This window comes from Brachyistius frenatus, unplaced genomic scaffold, assembly GCF_029030835.1.
Source record: "Brachyistius frenatus isolate BFR_SWC_R1_liver_20210118 unplaced genomic scaffold, ASM2903083v1 Contig_2, whole genome shotgun sequence".
Classification (NCBI taxonomy): domain Eukaryota; kingdom Metazoa; phylum Chordata; class Actinopteri; family Embiotocidae; genus Brachyistius; species Brachyistius frenatus.
Window position 1 is genome coordinate 101,361 of NW_027210601.1, and position 16,995 is coordinate 118,355.

General features: G+C 46.4%; 1 protein-coding gene across 1 annotated transcript; it reads right to left on the minus strand.

The window, feature by feature from the left end:
* Positions 1 to 2,016: 2,016 nt before the first annotated feature.
* tmem170b (transmembrane protein 170B) lies at positions 2,017 to 12,233 on the minus strand. The gene is made up of 3 exons (XM_069691612.1): positions 11,675 to 12,233; positions 5,721 to 5,891; positions 2,017 to 2,985 (listed from the first exon to the last, which is right to left on the minus strand). The coding sequence occupies exons 1-3, from the start codon at positions 11,850 to 11,852 to the stop codon at positions 2,855 to 2,857; spliced, it is 480 nt and encodes a 159-aa protein (XP_069547713.1). The 5' UTR covers positions 11,853 to 12,233; the 3' UTR covers positions 2,017 to 2,854.
* Between the last annotated feature and the right edge of the window lie 4,762 nt (positions 12,234 to 16,995).

Sequence of the window (16,995 nt, forward strand, 5' to 3'; positions counted from 1 at the left end):
CCGAACACGGAAACAACAACAACAACAACAACAACGTCTCCTATGAGTCACGCGCACAAACAAACATGCAGAAACTGCCCCACATACACGGTTTCACAGAGATTTCACCGCCGTGACAGCAGGTGAGTCATCGGAAAACACTCACATTTTCTTTTTCTTTTTTTTTGGTCCCTGAAAAATTGAGCTGAAAACATTCAAACGGGCGGTGCAGACGATGTGCAGAGCTTCAGGTGACTTTTCTAAATGGTCAATTTCACACGAACCTTTTTTTTTTCCTTTTCTTCTCTCTGTCACATATCTGTGTTAAACCGAAGCACTTTCAACATTTCCTAATTCCACAATCATCTTTCAGGCATTCAGGCTCCTGCTGCCGCTTCTTCTCAGTGCAATATCGCCCCCCTGTGTGCTGAGCTGGTACTGAAGGTGAGCTGAGTCAATTACATAATTTATTTTTAGAGCCATTAAAAACCTCAAAACACACACACACACACACACACACACACACACACACACACACACACACACACACACACACACACACACACACACACACACACTAAATGTCACAAAAAGGCTTCTTCTTCTTTTTTTTTTTTTCTCTTTTTTTTGTCAAATTCACATCAACTATCTGGATACCAAAGTGCAAATGTTCCTAAAAAAAAAAAACCTAAATAAAACAACTCAATTCTGTCTGTAATGTCAATTAAATTAAAAAAAAATTAAAAATAAATAAAGGATGAATAAAGCTAAAAATGTGAGTGATACTTTGGCATTTCAACCCTAACTCCTCTCCGCCGGGGTTAAGTTTGGGGAAGAATTAAGGGGCCTATCAGTGAAGAGTAAATACAGTAGCTTCAAGCACATTCTTCACACAGTTTCAGCGTGTTTTCACTGATGTCTGCGTGTAATTACCGCGTTTACGTCGGATCACACCGGAGCGGTATCGTCGCACGCCGCGCTAAAAACAAGGCAGGTTAAATTCAGTGCAACGTGCAAAGTTAAACTTTAAGGAACACGGGTTGATAAAACAAAACAGCGAGGAAGAGGGAAGCCATAGAAAAATAACGGCGATCTGAGCAGCAGAAATCGGTGCGAGGGGAGAAGAGGGACGTCTCTCCACGGGGGTAGGGGGGGGGGGGGAGTTTGGACTCGTAAGCAGTGCAGACGAGGGTAGCGACCGGCGGTGGGCCGAGGAGGCCGAGGAGGCCTCGATCCCGGCGTCACTACAGCAGAGCTGCACTTTCAGGACTCGCAGACACGGAAAGAGTTTGTCCGGAAACACGTCGGCGCCGATTCTCGAGCAGCAAAAACAACACCGTCCTTTTTAAAACCTGAAATCCAACCGGCTCGAGGAAAACTACCCCTCCTCCCCCCGTCTGCACTCCGTCCGATTTCAAAAGGACTCTTCCGACGCAAAACACCGATCGGCTTTTGTTGCAGAAAGTTTTGCGGAGAGTTGAGACGAGCGGGTTGACGTGAATGTGAAGCCGGAGTCAGGTGGTGGTGGCTCGCTTAGCTTAGCATAAAGACCGGAAACGGGTGGAACCTGCGTGGAACGGGTGGAACCTGCGTGGAACGGGTGGGCTCCTCATTTGAACGTGAAGCCGCGGTATTTGGCCGACCAAATGTTTGTCGTTTTTGCGCTCAGTGTGAGAGTCTCTGGTTTATCCCGTTGGCACACAATAAATCCAGTTTCTGTCCTCTGATATCTGCGTGTTTCACAAAGGGGCGGAGCTAAAAGTGTGCCGGCAAAGCAGAGCGAGGGGAGATTGTCCGCTCGTTAATCTCGGACTGATCAAGAATAGATTTAAACAAAAAAAAAATCTGAACTAGATCGTTAAATATGCTTCGTTAATTTTTTTTTTTTTTTTTGACCTTCGGGCGGAGCCAGGCTAGCCGTTTCCCCTTGTTTCCAGTCTTTATGCTAAGCTAAGCTAAGCGACCTTCCAGCTTCACATTTACAGCACAGACATCAGACTGGTCACTCTCCTCTTAACGCCGCTCAGGAGTTCCCGTCGGCGCACAGTAAATCAACATTTCGTGGAGACAGATCAAACGCAGCGCTGATGTTTTTGCGTTTTCTTCTTCACTTGATTTCAGCCAACGTTTTTACAAAGTGCAAAATTCAAAAGCTTCGTCCCGCTCGTGAGTCGGACGCTGCAGCTTTTCAGCCGTTTCAGGAAAAGGGAATGACGGCGATGATCTGCGTGTAGACCTGGACGCCAGGCGGCCGTTGAATACTGACGGAGAAGCTGTTTTTGCTGTCGGGATCGCGACTCCCGAAAACACCCATCGTCGACCCGCTTTTGTTCTGGTGCGGATCACCGAAGCAGGTCGTCACGTCGTGATTACGAGGTCGACACTTTTGTTTCCCTATTTCAAAAAAATAGATTTTTTTTTTTGTTTGTTTGTTTTTTTCTTTTTTTTTCCCCGCTCTTCCCCCACGAGTGCAACAGAAAGCCTTCGAGAGTCAGCGGCCACGAAGGCGTCTGGATGTCCCAGAGAAGGCTTTTGGCACGAAGGACTGATGTAACGCAGAAACATGGCTTTCAGGTCCAGGAGCTGAGGATGAGTCTCTGACACCAAGACAACCGGCCTCGCATCGAGTTCCCTCTGAGCTGTGACTGTGGCAGTGACAGTGCAGAGACACTGGGGGGCGCTGTGTCCTGCATCCAGCCCCCAAAGGTCCGGAGCATCTCTGCCTCCTCTCCACCCACAAAAGCCGCGGGCCGCCGCCGCGAGCGGGCTCGAAGTCTCTGATTGGCTCGATTCATCCGCTCTCGTGTCGGCGTCTGTCGTTCAACCTCGTCGAGAGGGGTTTGGGGTTTTTTTTGTGTTTTTTTTTTCTTCCCCCTCACAGAGTTGCGAGGATGCGTGAGAAGGATATGACGACGGAGAAGGTGGTCTGGCCCACGCCGAACACCAGAGCCTCCAGCGGTGCCATGTCCTTCCCGGCCACGCGGTAAACGCCCGCCACCGCCGCGCCTGAGGGAGAAAAAACAAACACACACACACACACACATTGGCAGCGTTAATACACACCGAGCAAACAGAGCTGTCTGTCACGGCCTGTCACCGTCACCGTCACTGTCACCGTCACCGCTGTCAGGAGCCGAGAGGACGAACACGTCCATCAGCGCAGCGTCCCGCCGGCAGACAAGGATTCTTCTGTGTGTGAATGTTAGAAGATGGAGGAGCCCCCGTGCGCGTCCCCACGCCGCCTCGTACTGTGCCGACCTCCCGTCCTCACGGTGTGCCGTTTGGCCCGTCGCCATGGAAACAGACAGCAACTTTTTTTTTGGGGGGGGGGGGGATTTCTAATCAGACTATAATAACCTAAAATAAAAGAAGGATTTATTGCAGGCGGTTTCATTAGTCTGCAGTAGTTTTAGCTAAGTGTACCTAATAAACTGGCACCTGGGTATCAGGACCGATGGCTCCCTGTGAACATGCAATTTCCTGCCTTATTTAGGACACTTATGGTTATTCAGCATTCGGAAAAGATTTAGCAGCATTTTAAAACGTTTCTAGTAAAAACAGCGCAGTTGTAATTCTGCCATTTAAAAAAAATAAAAAAATAAAAAAAATTCTACCATTTCTCGTAAAGAAAAAAACCAGAAAAAAAAAAAAGTGTCAAATTTGTATTCTTTAATTAAGATCCCTCTTTATTCTCTTTTTATCAAATTAAATGCAATTTTCTGCCGCCAACTCAACGGAAGACAATTATTTATAGACAATTATTTTTGTTCCGCCTGTCAGCACACGCAGCTCATAAAAAGACATTAAAGCACTTTAAAACTCTTCCCTGCAATTTGTGCCCCCCCCCCAAAAAAAAACACCAAAAAAAACCACCCTGAATCAACTCAATCAAATCTGAACACACATCTGTTTTAGAAAGAAATGCGTCCCATTATAAAAACAAAAAAAAACCAAGTCTTTTAAATGTGACTCATGAATGTTTAATGTTACAGAAACGTACTTGAAGTATTCGGGGGGGGGGGGGGGTTTGGAGGTTGACATTTTCCTCGACGCTACATGACCTTTACTCGGCTGAGACTGCTGCCTCCGCTCTCTCCATACCCGCTGGCTTTGAGCCGGGCCGGCGTACACACAGTCAATAGTCTGCTCTCCCTGATTGCTACACATTAATAATAAAGTGTCTTTCTATTTATTTTTTTTTTTTTTGGGGGGGGGGCGCTCGCATCTGCGATGCAGCGTGATTCATCCGGCGAGCCCTGGAGAGCTGCTGCCGTACGCTACGATGTGATCAGCTCTATTTACAGACCCCGGGATCACACTCGGGCTTAAATAACACCTGCAGCATCCGCAACCGGGGAATGGGTTTCAAAAAAAATAAATAAAATAAGACAAATAAAAAAAATAAAAAAAGGTGAGCGGGGAGCAGGCAACATTGAACAAGTAAATCTAATCACTGCAGAATACTTCCATGTTTTTACCACATTTCTGCAGGGTTTGTTTTTAAAACACGTGTTTTGTCTGTTATAAAACAGTGGGACACGTACAGGGAGGAGTTGAGGCCATTTGAATGGGGCTCTAATGCAGCCGGAGGATTTTTGGAGACACCCCTCCCCCCCTCGTGGCCCGCAGTGGTACTGCACCTTTAAAGGACCTCTGAGCCTGGCTCCGCAGGGAATCATTCACAGTCGTTGCATCCTACCGGGTGTCGACCTCGGGTTCATTTTAACACTCAGCCACCACCGCAACTACTGAAGACACGGTGTCCACCAACGTATTTATTTATTTATTTTTTTTAATCGTTTTTTTTTTTTTTTTAACGGGGCTGCGCTTTTATATTCAAACGCGCTGAGCGTTTATTCCGCTTTTATTTATTTGTTGTTTTTTTTAAATATCAAACTGTCCAATTACAGGGAGGGAGGGGCGGGGCGAACGCGCTCGCTCAACCACAGACACCGGGTCGCCGATCGGTCGGCCCTTCGGGGCGGCTGAGCGAACGCCAAGCCGAGGAATCGCGTCCAGGCACACGGTGAAGAAAACCGAAGCTGTGAACGACTTCGGACCCGGAGACGACGTCTGTTCTGATAAAACAGTCTGTGATAACAGCAGCGGTGTGCTACCGTCAATCCTGTTCACTCTGTCAGCACATAATATAACTTTAAAAAAAAAAAAGAGGTCATGTTTAATTACAATCATTTAATTGACTAATTTTTCTGATATTATATTTGCCAGGGAGAACTATGGAAATTTAGTGATATCTCCCAGATAATGAAGGTTATTCATGTTGTCTCCGAGTGGTCGTACCGCTTTCGTTACAGCTGTGAGTGCAGTCAGTGGGCCCACACGCTGCTTTCGCTCGTTCTTTTTTTCGTGGGGTGAGTACATTTTCTGAAAGAACCTACAGTCGGCACATAATTGGATTTTTCTACAGAGGCACAAAAACAACATCGCCGACGCTTCCTGAAGCTGCGGAAACAAAACGGGAAGGTGAAGAAATGAAGTCTGAAATGTCCCGCGTCTCCTTCCTCCGTGTTGTCTGTCAGCTCCTGTCTTCCTCTGGTTGACAGGAGGTAACACGCAGCTCCCCCCACCCCCACCCTCCCCCACCTCCCCCGTCACCTCCCGTCTTCTTCCAGCTCGCTGAACGCTGCTGCGGTCAATCTGAAAAGGCACACAGACAAAAAAAAAAAAAAAAAAAAAAAAAAGATGGAACAGAAAACAAAAGGAAGAGTAACCGGACTTACTGGTGATGACGCCGCCGGCGAGGGAGGCCAGGAAACCCACGCTGACCAGCACCAGGGTGATGAGGCGGCCTCGCTTGTGGCGCTGCAGCATGACCAACATGAGCAGCCCCACCGCCCCGTGGACGAAGAGCGAGGAGAAGAGACACCACAGGAACACCCAGTACCACATCTCTGACGGGGGAGACAGACACGACAACCCGTCACACACGGCCTGAAAAAAAACAACCCCTCAAACGCAGCTCCCGTCCTGCAGGTTGAATATTTACAGGTTGTTGTTTTGTTTTTGTTTTTTTTTAGCATTTCTGGCGATTTCTAGCATGTAAATGTTTGATTCTCTCATTAACGAGTCCCGGGTTTGTATAGTGTCCTCTGTGGCGCTGAAGATCCGACCTGAATATCCCTGATGACATCGTCAAGGTTTTACCAGCGGCGGGGGGGACGGGAAGGGGGGGGGGCTCAGAGACGACTTACAAAAGGCGGATCAAAAAAGTTTCCGACGCCCCTGTCGCTGCACAGAGCGTAACACCGCGATGTGCATCGCGACTGTTTGGTCGCCCCTCGTATTCTTACTTTTTTTTTTTTTTTTCCGTTTTACAGATGTGCACATTACAGATGTGCACGCTACAGATGTGCACGTTACAGATGTGCACTACAGATGTGCACACTACAGATGTGCACGCTACAGATGTGCACATTACAGATGTGCACATTACAGGTGTTTGATCACAAACCGCCGAGACGCCACCGGAGAAGCACGTCTAACGGAGGCGAGGGAGGATTTCAATCTGCAGCGGCCGTCGTCTGAGCCGTCGGGGGCTCGTCGGGGGAGGCGGCCGACCGCGGCGACGGACCCGAGGCGAAGATGTACGGAGCCGCTCCCGACCGACATTCGCGACGAGCGACGCATTAAAAGCAGGAGATGGGAAAACCTCGTCCGAAGCGACAGGCGACGGCCGCCTTTCGTGAGCGCCTTCGGCCGGCGCTGCGGATTCGTCATTTTATAAATCGCAGTTTTTTTTTTTTGTTGTTGTTTTTTTTTTGAACGGAGCCGGATGTGAAAAGATGAGATCGCAGAGATTAAAAAAAAAAAAAAAAAAAAAAAGGAGCCGTTAACATGGTGCAGCAGCTGCATTGTGCTGCTGCTCTCTCAGTTTTTAACACCGGAGACGCTGAAATTGCTCAGTTACCAAACTGCTGTTAAAAATCATCTAATTAGTTTCCATCGACCGCGAACGTTATCTCGGCCGAAGCCCGTCGAGCATCCTACAGGGCCCGCGCCGCGCCGCGCCGCGCCGCCTTAATAACCTCATCTCACTGGAAATTAAGAGACAATAAGAGCAAACGGCATCCCGAATCCCTCTCCTCTTCCTCCTCCTCCTCCTCCTCTTCCTCTCCTCGCCACAGGCCGACATTGTGTGAGGAGGTTCGGCCCGTGCCAGCGAGGGGGCCTTTCTTCGAACCACCGGCACCATGGGAGCCAGAAGAAGAAGCCAGCTGGCCGCGAGACCGCCGCAAGAAGAAAGAGAAGAAACGAGCGACCCGAAGGCGCGGGGATCCAGAGCGAGGGACCGAGCCGGCTTTGTTTTGGACGACGGGACGGGACGCGAACGGGGTGGTTGGGGAGGGGAGGGGAGGGGAGGAGGGGGGACGGGACATCGTCGCGTGGCGTGAACACGTGAAAGACCGACTTCTGCTCGCGAGCGTTTTCCTCGTCGCCGGAGGCTCCGAGCGGGAGCTCTTCACCGTCTCCGAGCGGGAGCTCTTCGCCGTCTCCGTTCAGCCCAGTTGTTCCGCGAGTTGTCATCGATCCGGGCGGAGAGGGACGCGACGGCGCCGTGACACAACGGCCCTTTGTCTTCGCGCACCGTCACACCCCGCTGCCGTCTTTCTGCCGAGACGATGAAGAGGGAAGGTCTGCGTGTGACGGGACGAGGGGGACAGGAGAGACGGCGGGGAGGGCGGGAAGGGCGTACAGGAAGTACGGGGAGACCGATCCGAGGTTCGTGATCGTCTGGGACGACCCGACCTACTCTCAGCGGGGTTTGGTGAAGACGAGGAGCGCCGACGTCGCGGTCTGCGGTGTCGGCGAAATAAAAACCACAGACGCGTCAAGACGACGTCGCCAATAAACTTACTTCACTAAAAAAGGAACATTTGCCCGGTTCGACTCGTTAAACGAACGACGACAAAATCTGCACCGTGACGACGGAGTCGTCGATGCGATGTCGATTGTGAACGTTCCCGAGCTCGAGGGAGCGCAGGCGAATCATTCGTGGAGGTTTTTCCACCAGACGGCGACCTTTGACCCGAACCCGTTTCCCGGTTGGTGACAGTTGACTGAACCACGAAGTTTCACCGTGTGCGTACATTTGAATCCTGAGATGAGACCAACGACAGCACCAACAGAGGCTGCGGAAATATTCACGTGGTTGTTGTTTTTTTTTTATAAATTAAATAAATGTGTTTTTGTCTGAATGATAAATAAAAAATAAAAACAATCCCTGCAACTTGATTTTTTTTTTTTTTCTGATCTTCCCCTTTTTTTTTTTTTTTTTTCCCTTTCTCAAAATTGTCGTTCAAAATGAAAAGCGATTTTTTTTATTTTTTTTATTTACAACATTTATAGTTGTTTTTGACTTTTCTGTAATAAAACATATTTATACATGAACATATAATGTGCGTTTGTGTTCACGGAGACCGAGGATTCGCCCAGAAACATCCCGGGCTGCTCCGTCGCCCGGCGGTGAAGACAAACACGACAGCCACTGACTCCAACCCTCGTCGGGTATTTCCATTTTCCGACTCTATATGCTTCTGCTCCTCTCCGTTCATTTTATAATAAGCGCATTGTAAGTGTTTAAATTTCACTGTTAACGATTTCACCGGTGCTTCAGGATGGTTTTGGCTCCTTTTTTCAGTTCCACCAAAGAAACCTTTCCTCTCTAAACTTCTCTGGCGGTTTCAATAAATAACCGTTTGAGGCTTAAAGAGGTCCATATCACCAAATATGTCACAAAAGCGGCAAAAAAAACAAAAAAAACAAAAAAAAAATATGAAAGGTGAAGCAAAACCTGTTTCTTCTACCACAAAGCTAAAATACCGAACTGCATATAAAGGACTTCAAACCGCTAAGTGACGGTGAAATCCTATTTAATGCAATATATATATATATATATAAATATCCATTACACTACAGTATAAATGCTTTTACTTTGATCCTTTTAACTGCATTTTACTGAAATAATACTTCCACTTGTGATGGAGGATGTCAACACTGTACTAAAAGGTACTTTTTAAAAAAAAATTTTTTATAACTAATTAAAGCAACTGAATTCTTTTCCCGCCGTCGCTGAGCACAAACACCGACGGTCAAAGTCCCGACGCCTGCCGACGTCAGTGAAATCTGTCTTTAGTGGAATAAATCTGTGTCTCAATAACATTTAGTGCCTTCGGTTTCCATCTTGATTTAACGCGATGTCACAATGTCGTGTCAAAGTCGTTCCAAGTTTGGACTGGATGAAAAACTGAACTCCCTAAATTAAACTCTGAATTGATTGAGTTGGTTTTCTCTCTCGCCACTAGGGGGCACCGCATCAAGCTGCAAACACAACGTTGACATATCATTGCCTAATAAAAGGAATAGGGCAAATGTGTCAATACAGGAAGCAACATTAAAAAAAAATAATAATAATAAAAAAATAATTCAAAACTGATCAATTGAACTCATTCACAGTTTTTTTTTTTTTTTTTTAAAGCTGTATTTAGGTCTCTGCTAACTCCTGAGGAGAACATCTGGCTCTTTAACTGTCAGACAGTCACCAGCGAGCAGCTCTATATGTGCTTTTTGCTAGAAGGGATGCGACCTACAGCAGTTTTACGTGAGCTGAACAGCTTTTGTTTAAAAAAAAACAGGGTTATAATGAGCGGCCGAGTTAAACAGAAACGTAACATTTTCTTATGAATACCTAAAACGTCGAGCTGAAAGACAGCAAAATGGGTTATTTCGTGTCGTGAATTTTGGCAGAGAAATGGTCCATTTAGCCACAATTAGACCGACTACAGATCTGAACGTGGGCAAGATACACACCTGGTTGAGTTTCAGCACCCAGACTCAGGCCAAGTTATTTCTTCTGGCTATTGGCTCCTCCTCGTGTTACCCAGGTTGATATTGTTCCCACGAATACGTTTCGCCGATCAATTTTCTTACATATGGCTGGGCGGTGCCACAAAAGTGTGCAAAATAAAGAACGCGTGCACATAATAAAAAAATAAAAAAAATCTGTTTCCTATTGCACACCGCTGTTGCTTACTCATATTTAAATATGTTCTTTTCATAGTTGGCTGAAGTGAAACTGCTGAATCTCACATCTCATAAACAGGAAGTCCGTTTGTTTAAGCAACTCCACACCCCCCCACCCCCTTTACCCCCGGGGGCCTGAAAGAAAGGCCAGAGGGGGGCTCGGTGTATCTTAGAAGTTTACATTTGTTTTGTGGAGTCTCTTGCACTTGTTCGAGGCTCCCACACTTCCCCCCCCCCCCCCCCCCCCCCTGACCTTCTCCAATGTCAGAGGAGGGCGTTTTTCACCTGGCTGGTGAACCGCGGGGTCCGGTGGCAGTTCTGCAAACCCGGTCCTGCGCCAGCCGCCCGCAGCTCTCAACGCTCGCTGCTGCAGCAGCAGCTCGCCTTCTGTAAACTTCTACAAGCGCTGCAGCTTCCTGCTGAGTCAGCATCATTAACTACCTCTTTTTTTCTTCTTCTTCTTCTTCTTCTTCTTGTCCTCGGTCTGGCTTGATGTGTTTCTCGGGTCTGTGCCAACTCGGCTATGGCCACATGTCCGGCTCTGCTTCGCTCTCAGGAGGAATTCAACAACTTCTGTAATCTTGTGTTTATGCAAACAGACGAATCCTGTTGTTTCTGTGTAGACCCTTCTTTTTGTTCCACCACAAGATTTATTTCTATTTTTTTTTAGCAGTAAGAAAACAATGACACTAGTTGTTTTTTTTTTTACTGATGCCAGATATACATTTTGTTGTGTCAAATTCCTGCTGAGGAAGTTCAGCCCGCCTGCAGAGGAAAAGATAAAAGTGCCCGCGTAGGGCTTTTTTTTTTTTTTCTTGTTCCCAAAAATTCAGCTCGAGAACTTGACTGACCATATTTTGACCTTTCACAACGTGAGGTGCGCATCGCCTTCGCCCGAATCTACAGCTCGAGCACTATCGTCTGCATCCGCAAGTGACACACCGAGTGCAAGCGAGCTTTCCGCCCATCGTGACGCTCCAGCCGCTCGTCTACAGCATCCCGCACGCAAACTACCATTCAAAAGTGCATTAAGAAAAACACGGGTTTAAAACTTCATCCTCACTATTTCTAGTCTTGCTCGTCCCAGGCAGACACCCTGCTCGGAGGATGCTGCCTCTAATTGCCCCTTGATTACTGGACTGCAAGACAAAAGGGAGGAGGAGGAGGAGGGATGAAGGAGGGACAACACTCATTTACTACGCATTCACACAGCAGAAAGATTAATTAGCCGCATGCTGTGATTATTTTTCATGCCAGCCACTGACCCCTGCACCCGTGAACAGAGGGGAGGGGGGGGGGGGTGCAGCAGCATCATCTATCCACCGGCTGTGGAGGCAGGAGGGGTGTGGGGTGGCACAGATGCCCTCTCCTCCCCTCCCCTCTCCTCCCCCAGCTCTGCCCATCCTGCATGTGAGCAGAAATATCACACGTCCAGGTTTATTCTGCTTTAAAATGGACGCGCCTGAGACAGCGGCCGTTTCAGGCTGCACAACTCTACCGATGGGAGGGAGGGGTTGGTGGGGTGGGGGGGGGGGGGGCATGCCATGCTGATGGTGATGACTTTTTTTTTTTTTTTTTTTCTCTGTGAACACATGAAAACAGCAAAATAACGACACCTTTCATCCCCCCCCCCCATCCCCCTCTCCCTCCATACCTGTGAAGTGCTGCAGCGTCGTGCCTTGCACCCAAAGGCTCAGCACTTGCTGCACCGACAGATTGACAGAATAATCCCTGTTCGTTGTCATGTTTCCGCCGCCGCCGCCGCCGTCGCCTCCTCCCGGGTTCGCGCCCCTCTTTATCGAATAGCTGTACTTGGCTTTAGACGAAGGCATGGAGGAGACCGGGGTGGCATGGGATGTGAGGCGGCTCTCCCCCGGCGCAGGCTCGCCTCTACCGGTGCCTCTGCTTCGGCTTGACGTCCGTCTCCGCTCCGGGAAGGGAAGGGCCGCTGGCTGGTCGGTTCATCCTCGGCGGTGTCGGTGGCGGCTGTGCGGAGGCCATGATGGGGATGGCAGCGGGCGGGCGGGCAGACGCGCGGTCGTCGGCTCGTCCTACATCGGCTGGCCCTGCTGCGTAACCCTTTAAAGGGCCAGCAGTCCCCTTTTTTTTTGTGGAGGGTGGGTGGAGAAGGGTGGAGGAGGAGGGTGTTACAGTTTACGGCGACACCTCTCCGGGCTCCTCAAAGTCGCTTCATGAATGGGGAACAAAAGACAGGACGGCGGCGTTTGCGCAGAAAATGTGCGTAGTGGACAGGATGGGTACGATGGAGCTGTTACGTAGCAACGTTACGTCTCACTCAGAGTGATTCTTTAGAGATGAAACCAAAACACGCGAGTGTCTTAAAAGTACTACCTTAAATAACACATTTGTATCTGTAGCTGATGTAGAAAAAAAACTTGATTTAATTGTTGTTGTTGTTGTTGTTGTTGTTTTTTTTTTACTGTAAACCGTTATCTGCTAATCAGAAACCAAACAACATGGTTGCCAGGCGACAAAGGGTGGCACGAGCTTTCGAGGGTAACTCAGCCAATCAGGACTGAAGACCAGGACTGCAGATATTATGACATTACGTACGTTTACACAAAATTTGAATAAATACGTATGTAATGTTTATTTTATTTTTTACTATTTTTAAAAAATTGTTTAATCTACATTGGAAATACATGACGGTAAGTGACAGCCACTACACGGGCGTTGCCCAAGACGACGGACGGATGCAGGACCTTTCCGTGGCGCTGATTGGCTCCTGCCACGTCACCCCAAAACGCCTGATATAATAAATAATATGATAGGGTATGAACAAAGGAGTAGTGAGTATTAGTGGCAGATTTAGAGGGTAAAAAAGACATAACATGACTTACCAAAGGTCTAAACTGAACTATAGTAAGACTAAATATTGAATTAAATCCAAACTTTTAAATTTATAGGGGTGAGAATACAGTAAAACTACAGACAAACAGTGTGAGATGCCCTGACAGGCCCAGTATCTGAGAACAGATCAAATCTATCTTAAATAGGGTGAAGACTTACATCTTTGTCTCGCACAGTGCAGTGCCAGAAAGTACATAATAATAATAAAAAAATAAAAAAAATTGGATATGGGGAGGCCGGGAGGGAACCTGGGTGTTATGTAGACACTGAATGTTCTGGCACATTTCTCTGAGGAGCGCAGTATTTTAAGAAGAACTGTCCCAGTTCAGAGGTATGAGGCGGGCGAGGAAACGGCTGACATTTGACACCTTTTGAGTCTGTGGATTTGTCTCTAAATGCAAAAATTAGTGCCATTTAATAGACTGCTGGATCACGAGGGAATTCAGGCACTCTCACATGTTCAGCTGTTGTTGCTGTAGAGAGACAATAAGAGGGAATACAGAAGGGCTTCTGTACATTTGATGCTTTTGCTTAGCATTTTTGAAATAGAGGAGATTTTTAAACAAAGTTTTCTACATGCCTGGAAGCCATTTTCTTCCATAATTTCTGTTTAATAGGATTCTGTTTCTTTATCAGGTTTTTGCAGGGTTGCATAATCTTTGCATTCCCCTGTGATGCATTACACTGAAAACCTCTGCTTATATAATATCATACAATATGGATGTTGCAAAAAAAAAAACTAATGGACCTTCATAAACGTAGAAGGTAAAAGCAGAATGTTTCACTGCGGTGTCTGCGGGATTTGAGTTAAAACCTGATAGATTACTGGTATGATCTTAAATCATGTGTACATGTTTCATCTGTATATGCTCGGATAAATACACCACCATAAGACCACTGCAAAGTGTTGGTGAAATACTCACACTAGTTTCCTTCCGGTTTTATCACAGCCTTTTTTGTTGTTGTTGTTGTTGTTCTTTTTTTATATATCCTCTTGCCTCACTCTGCTCGAAAGACACTGACAAGTCTGAGTAAAAAAAAAGTTCAGGTGTGATGTTTTAGAAAGATGAAAAAAAAAAAAAAAAACGTGTTTTCTCACAACTTCTTTAGACTTTAAAACATTGGTGTTGTTTTTAGGGATTCACTCTATTGTATCAGCCATCTCTCCTTGTGGTCACCAGAAGCCGCTATGTCCCTTCCTGTAACCATGAATCACACATTGGAGATGATAAGTCTTTCCTTTATATTGTGATTCAGTGACTCATCAGTTACTCATAAGTTGTTCCATGTAACTGAAATGTATCTGTAAGTGTAAAAGCCACCAAGAAAGCAGTATCAAGTTGTTATATACGTGAATATCTTTGGGGGGAAACAGGCAGACAAGACAGCAACGAGTCACTGAAGACAGTGTTTGGTTTGAAAAGCAAATGTCAACCTTTGCTTCTGGTAGTTTCCCAGGCTTCTTAAACAAAATCCAGCACCAGTGCACGAAATTGCCCACCATGAAATTCTTCAGAAAACCTATTTACCTCTTGGCTGCTTCACAGCAACACTGTCAGTGTTCATTTAACCGGGGGGGGGGGGGGGGGGGGGGGGGGGGGGGGGGGGGGGGGGGGGGGGGGGGGGGGGGGGGGGGGGGGGGGGGGGGGGGGGTGAGAAGTCTTGGTCATGATAGTGTCCACATGTTGTGATGGATCATTTTAAAGTTTCCACGAATGGAAAGATACAAAATATAATTCTCTGAATGACCTCAAAGCCAAAACATTTCCCTGCAGGCATTAAAGTATTCAAATTAAAGTGCTGGTGCTCTTTGGGATTGTATAGTGAAATATCCGATGAATCATATCCACAGAATAAATTAACACTGAAGGTCTGATGGCCACTGGGGATGACTAATTAAACAGAAAATAATACACAGTCAAAGCTTTTTCTTCAATTTAGAAACAGCAACTGACTCAACTCTCACCTCAACGTCCATTAAATACCTGCTTTCAATCACATCACACGGTCTTCATCAGCAGATGGAGTTTTCCACCTGTTTTTTGTTTTGTTTTGTTTTTCAGAAAAAAGAAGTACAAAATTTGAACTGTGGAGGAGTATAAACATGAAGTGGCATGAAAAGAAAATAATTCCAGTAAAAGTACCTCAGATTTACACTTAACCCTTTAAGCTCTTTCAATTGAAAACGTCAAGAAATACATAGAGATAGAAGCATGCACATGCTGTTGAATTTAAGCTTTTGAGATACAAAATGCGTGTGAAGAGTATCAGTTTGTTATTAATCACATAAAGGAAGCTTATTCGGCTGGTTTGGGTGGAGCTCAGCTATGTGAATAAATTGAACCTCAATGGACAATGGACAACTTTGTAAAATTAAAATAAATATCCTCATCTTTATCTCCAGACCAGAGGGAGATTTGACAAACCAAAATGGGCAACTCATTATCTGCCTTATCAAAATTGTAAATTGGAAAGTAAATAACAGCCTTAATAACAATGAGTCAGTGACACGAACGTCATTGAACCTGTTCCAAAAATTATCGACTGCAGCTCGACTAAATTTGATGCAACAGAAACGAAGGAGAACAAACGCAGCATCCATTTTAATCACAGTAATGTTAGGAGGCTTTTTCATTAAATATGTCACGCTTTGAAAACTGGCGTCAGATTTTAATTACAGACGCAGCTTCATCCAAAAACACGGACCTCCGGGGTGGAAAATGAGTAAATGTACTAATGTATGTGCAGGTTTGTGGGCACAGTGCAAAGTTCACTCAAGAAAAACCACCATATTCACTCAGTAGCAGAAGATTGTCCTTGTTTGTCTCTTTTTCATCTCGCGTCTTGTCTTTATATAAAATACAGCTTCTTTGTTTAATTGATATCATATTCATAACACAGGGAGGAAAATGAGATCTGGATTTGTCTTATTGTTGGAAGCTGCTCTTCTGTTGGTCCCATCGACCGCCGTGGAGGGTCAGCCTGTAAAGTGAACCGTGCTGAGAGAGGCGGAGCTACACGTGGGAGGGGGATATGACGGAGCGGACGCATCGGTGGTCATGGCAGTGGGATGAAAGAGTCCTTTGACTCCCCCACAGCTTGCTGCATCTTTGAATTGATGTGATCTGTCTCCGTGCACGGATCTGAGAACAAAAGACTCTGCGGCTTTCGCCTTTTAGTTTCCCGTCAGCTAATAACCACAAACACCAGCTGTGAAAAATAAAAATAATTTTAATTTTATCCCCAGGAGAACCCGCTGGAGGAGCACGTGGGAAACAAACAAGCTATTAACACATCAAATGCAGTCGAGTAGATTTTAATGAACTGTGGCTGGATGCTGAAATAAAGGTCAAACCAGAATCAGGTCAGAAACATGATGAATGATCCTCAGAGAATAAGGCAGCAGACAGATTCAAATGTCATGTTTAACATCTCCCTCCTTTGAAATATTATTTCAATTAGAAATCTGCTTGCTTTGATCAGTGTGACGATTCCCCCGTTTGGCCACTAGGGGGGTTCCTTCCCCCATTTTTTTTTTTTTTTTTATAACACCGAGTAGTTTTCCATAACAGAGCTGGGTTTTCTTTTCCAGCAGTCATATCCATATTTAGATATGTACTAAACAAACTCACAAAAGGTCAGTGGGTTAGAAGGACATTAAGTCACAGTGTTGGACTTCTCTCTTCTTGGCTTTATGAGAGGAGTTTCGTAAAAGACTGTTTGACGAGCTGTCATTCTCTCACACATCTGTCACTGCGTACGTTTGAACTGGAAGTCTCTGCTTTTTGAAAAGTGAGGAGAGGCCACATGAATCCCCTTCTCACACGAGAGGCTTTGACGAATGTTTTTGTCTCAGGTGGGGATTTTTCGTTGTGGGGGGGGGGGGGGGCAACATGAGACGTTACCGTATCCCGGGTCAGATTCATTCAGTCAGCCCGAGGTTCTGTTGAGGACCTGCAGCATTTTGGACCCAAGATCCAAAGGTTGCTTTTCTTTTTGACCTCAGGTATATAGAGTCCATTGTGCTGATTTTTGCTGTCGTGTAACTGAATCTGCGAGATGAGACATCCCCCCCCCCCCCCCATCCTCTCTTTGCTCCTCAGC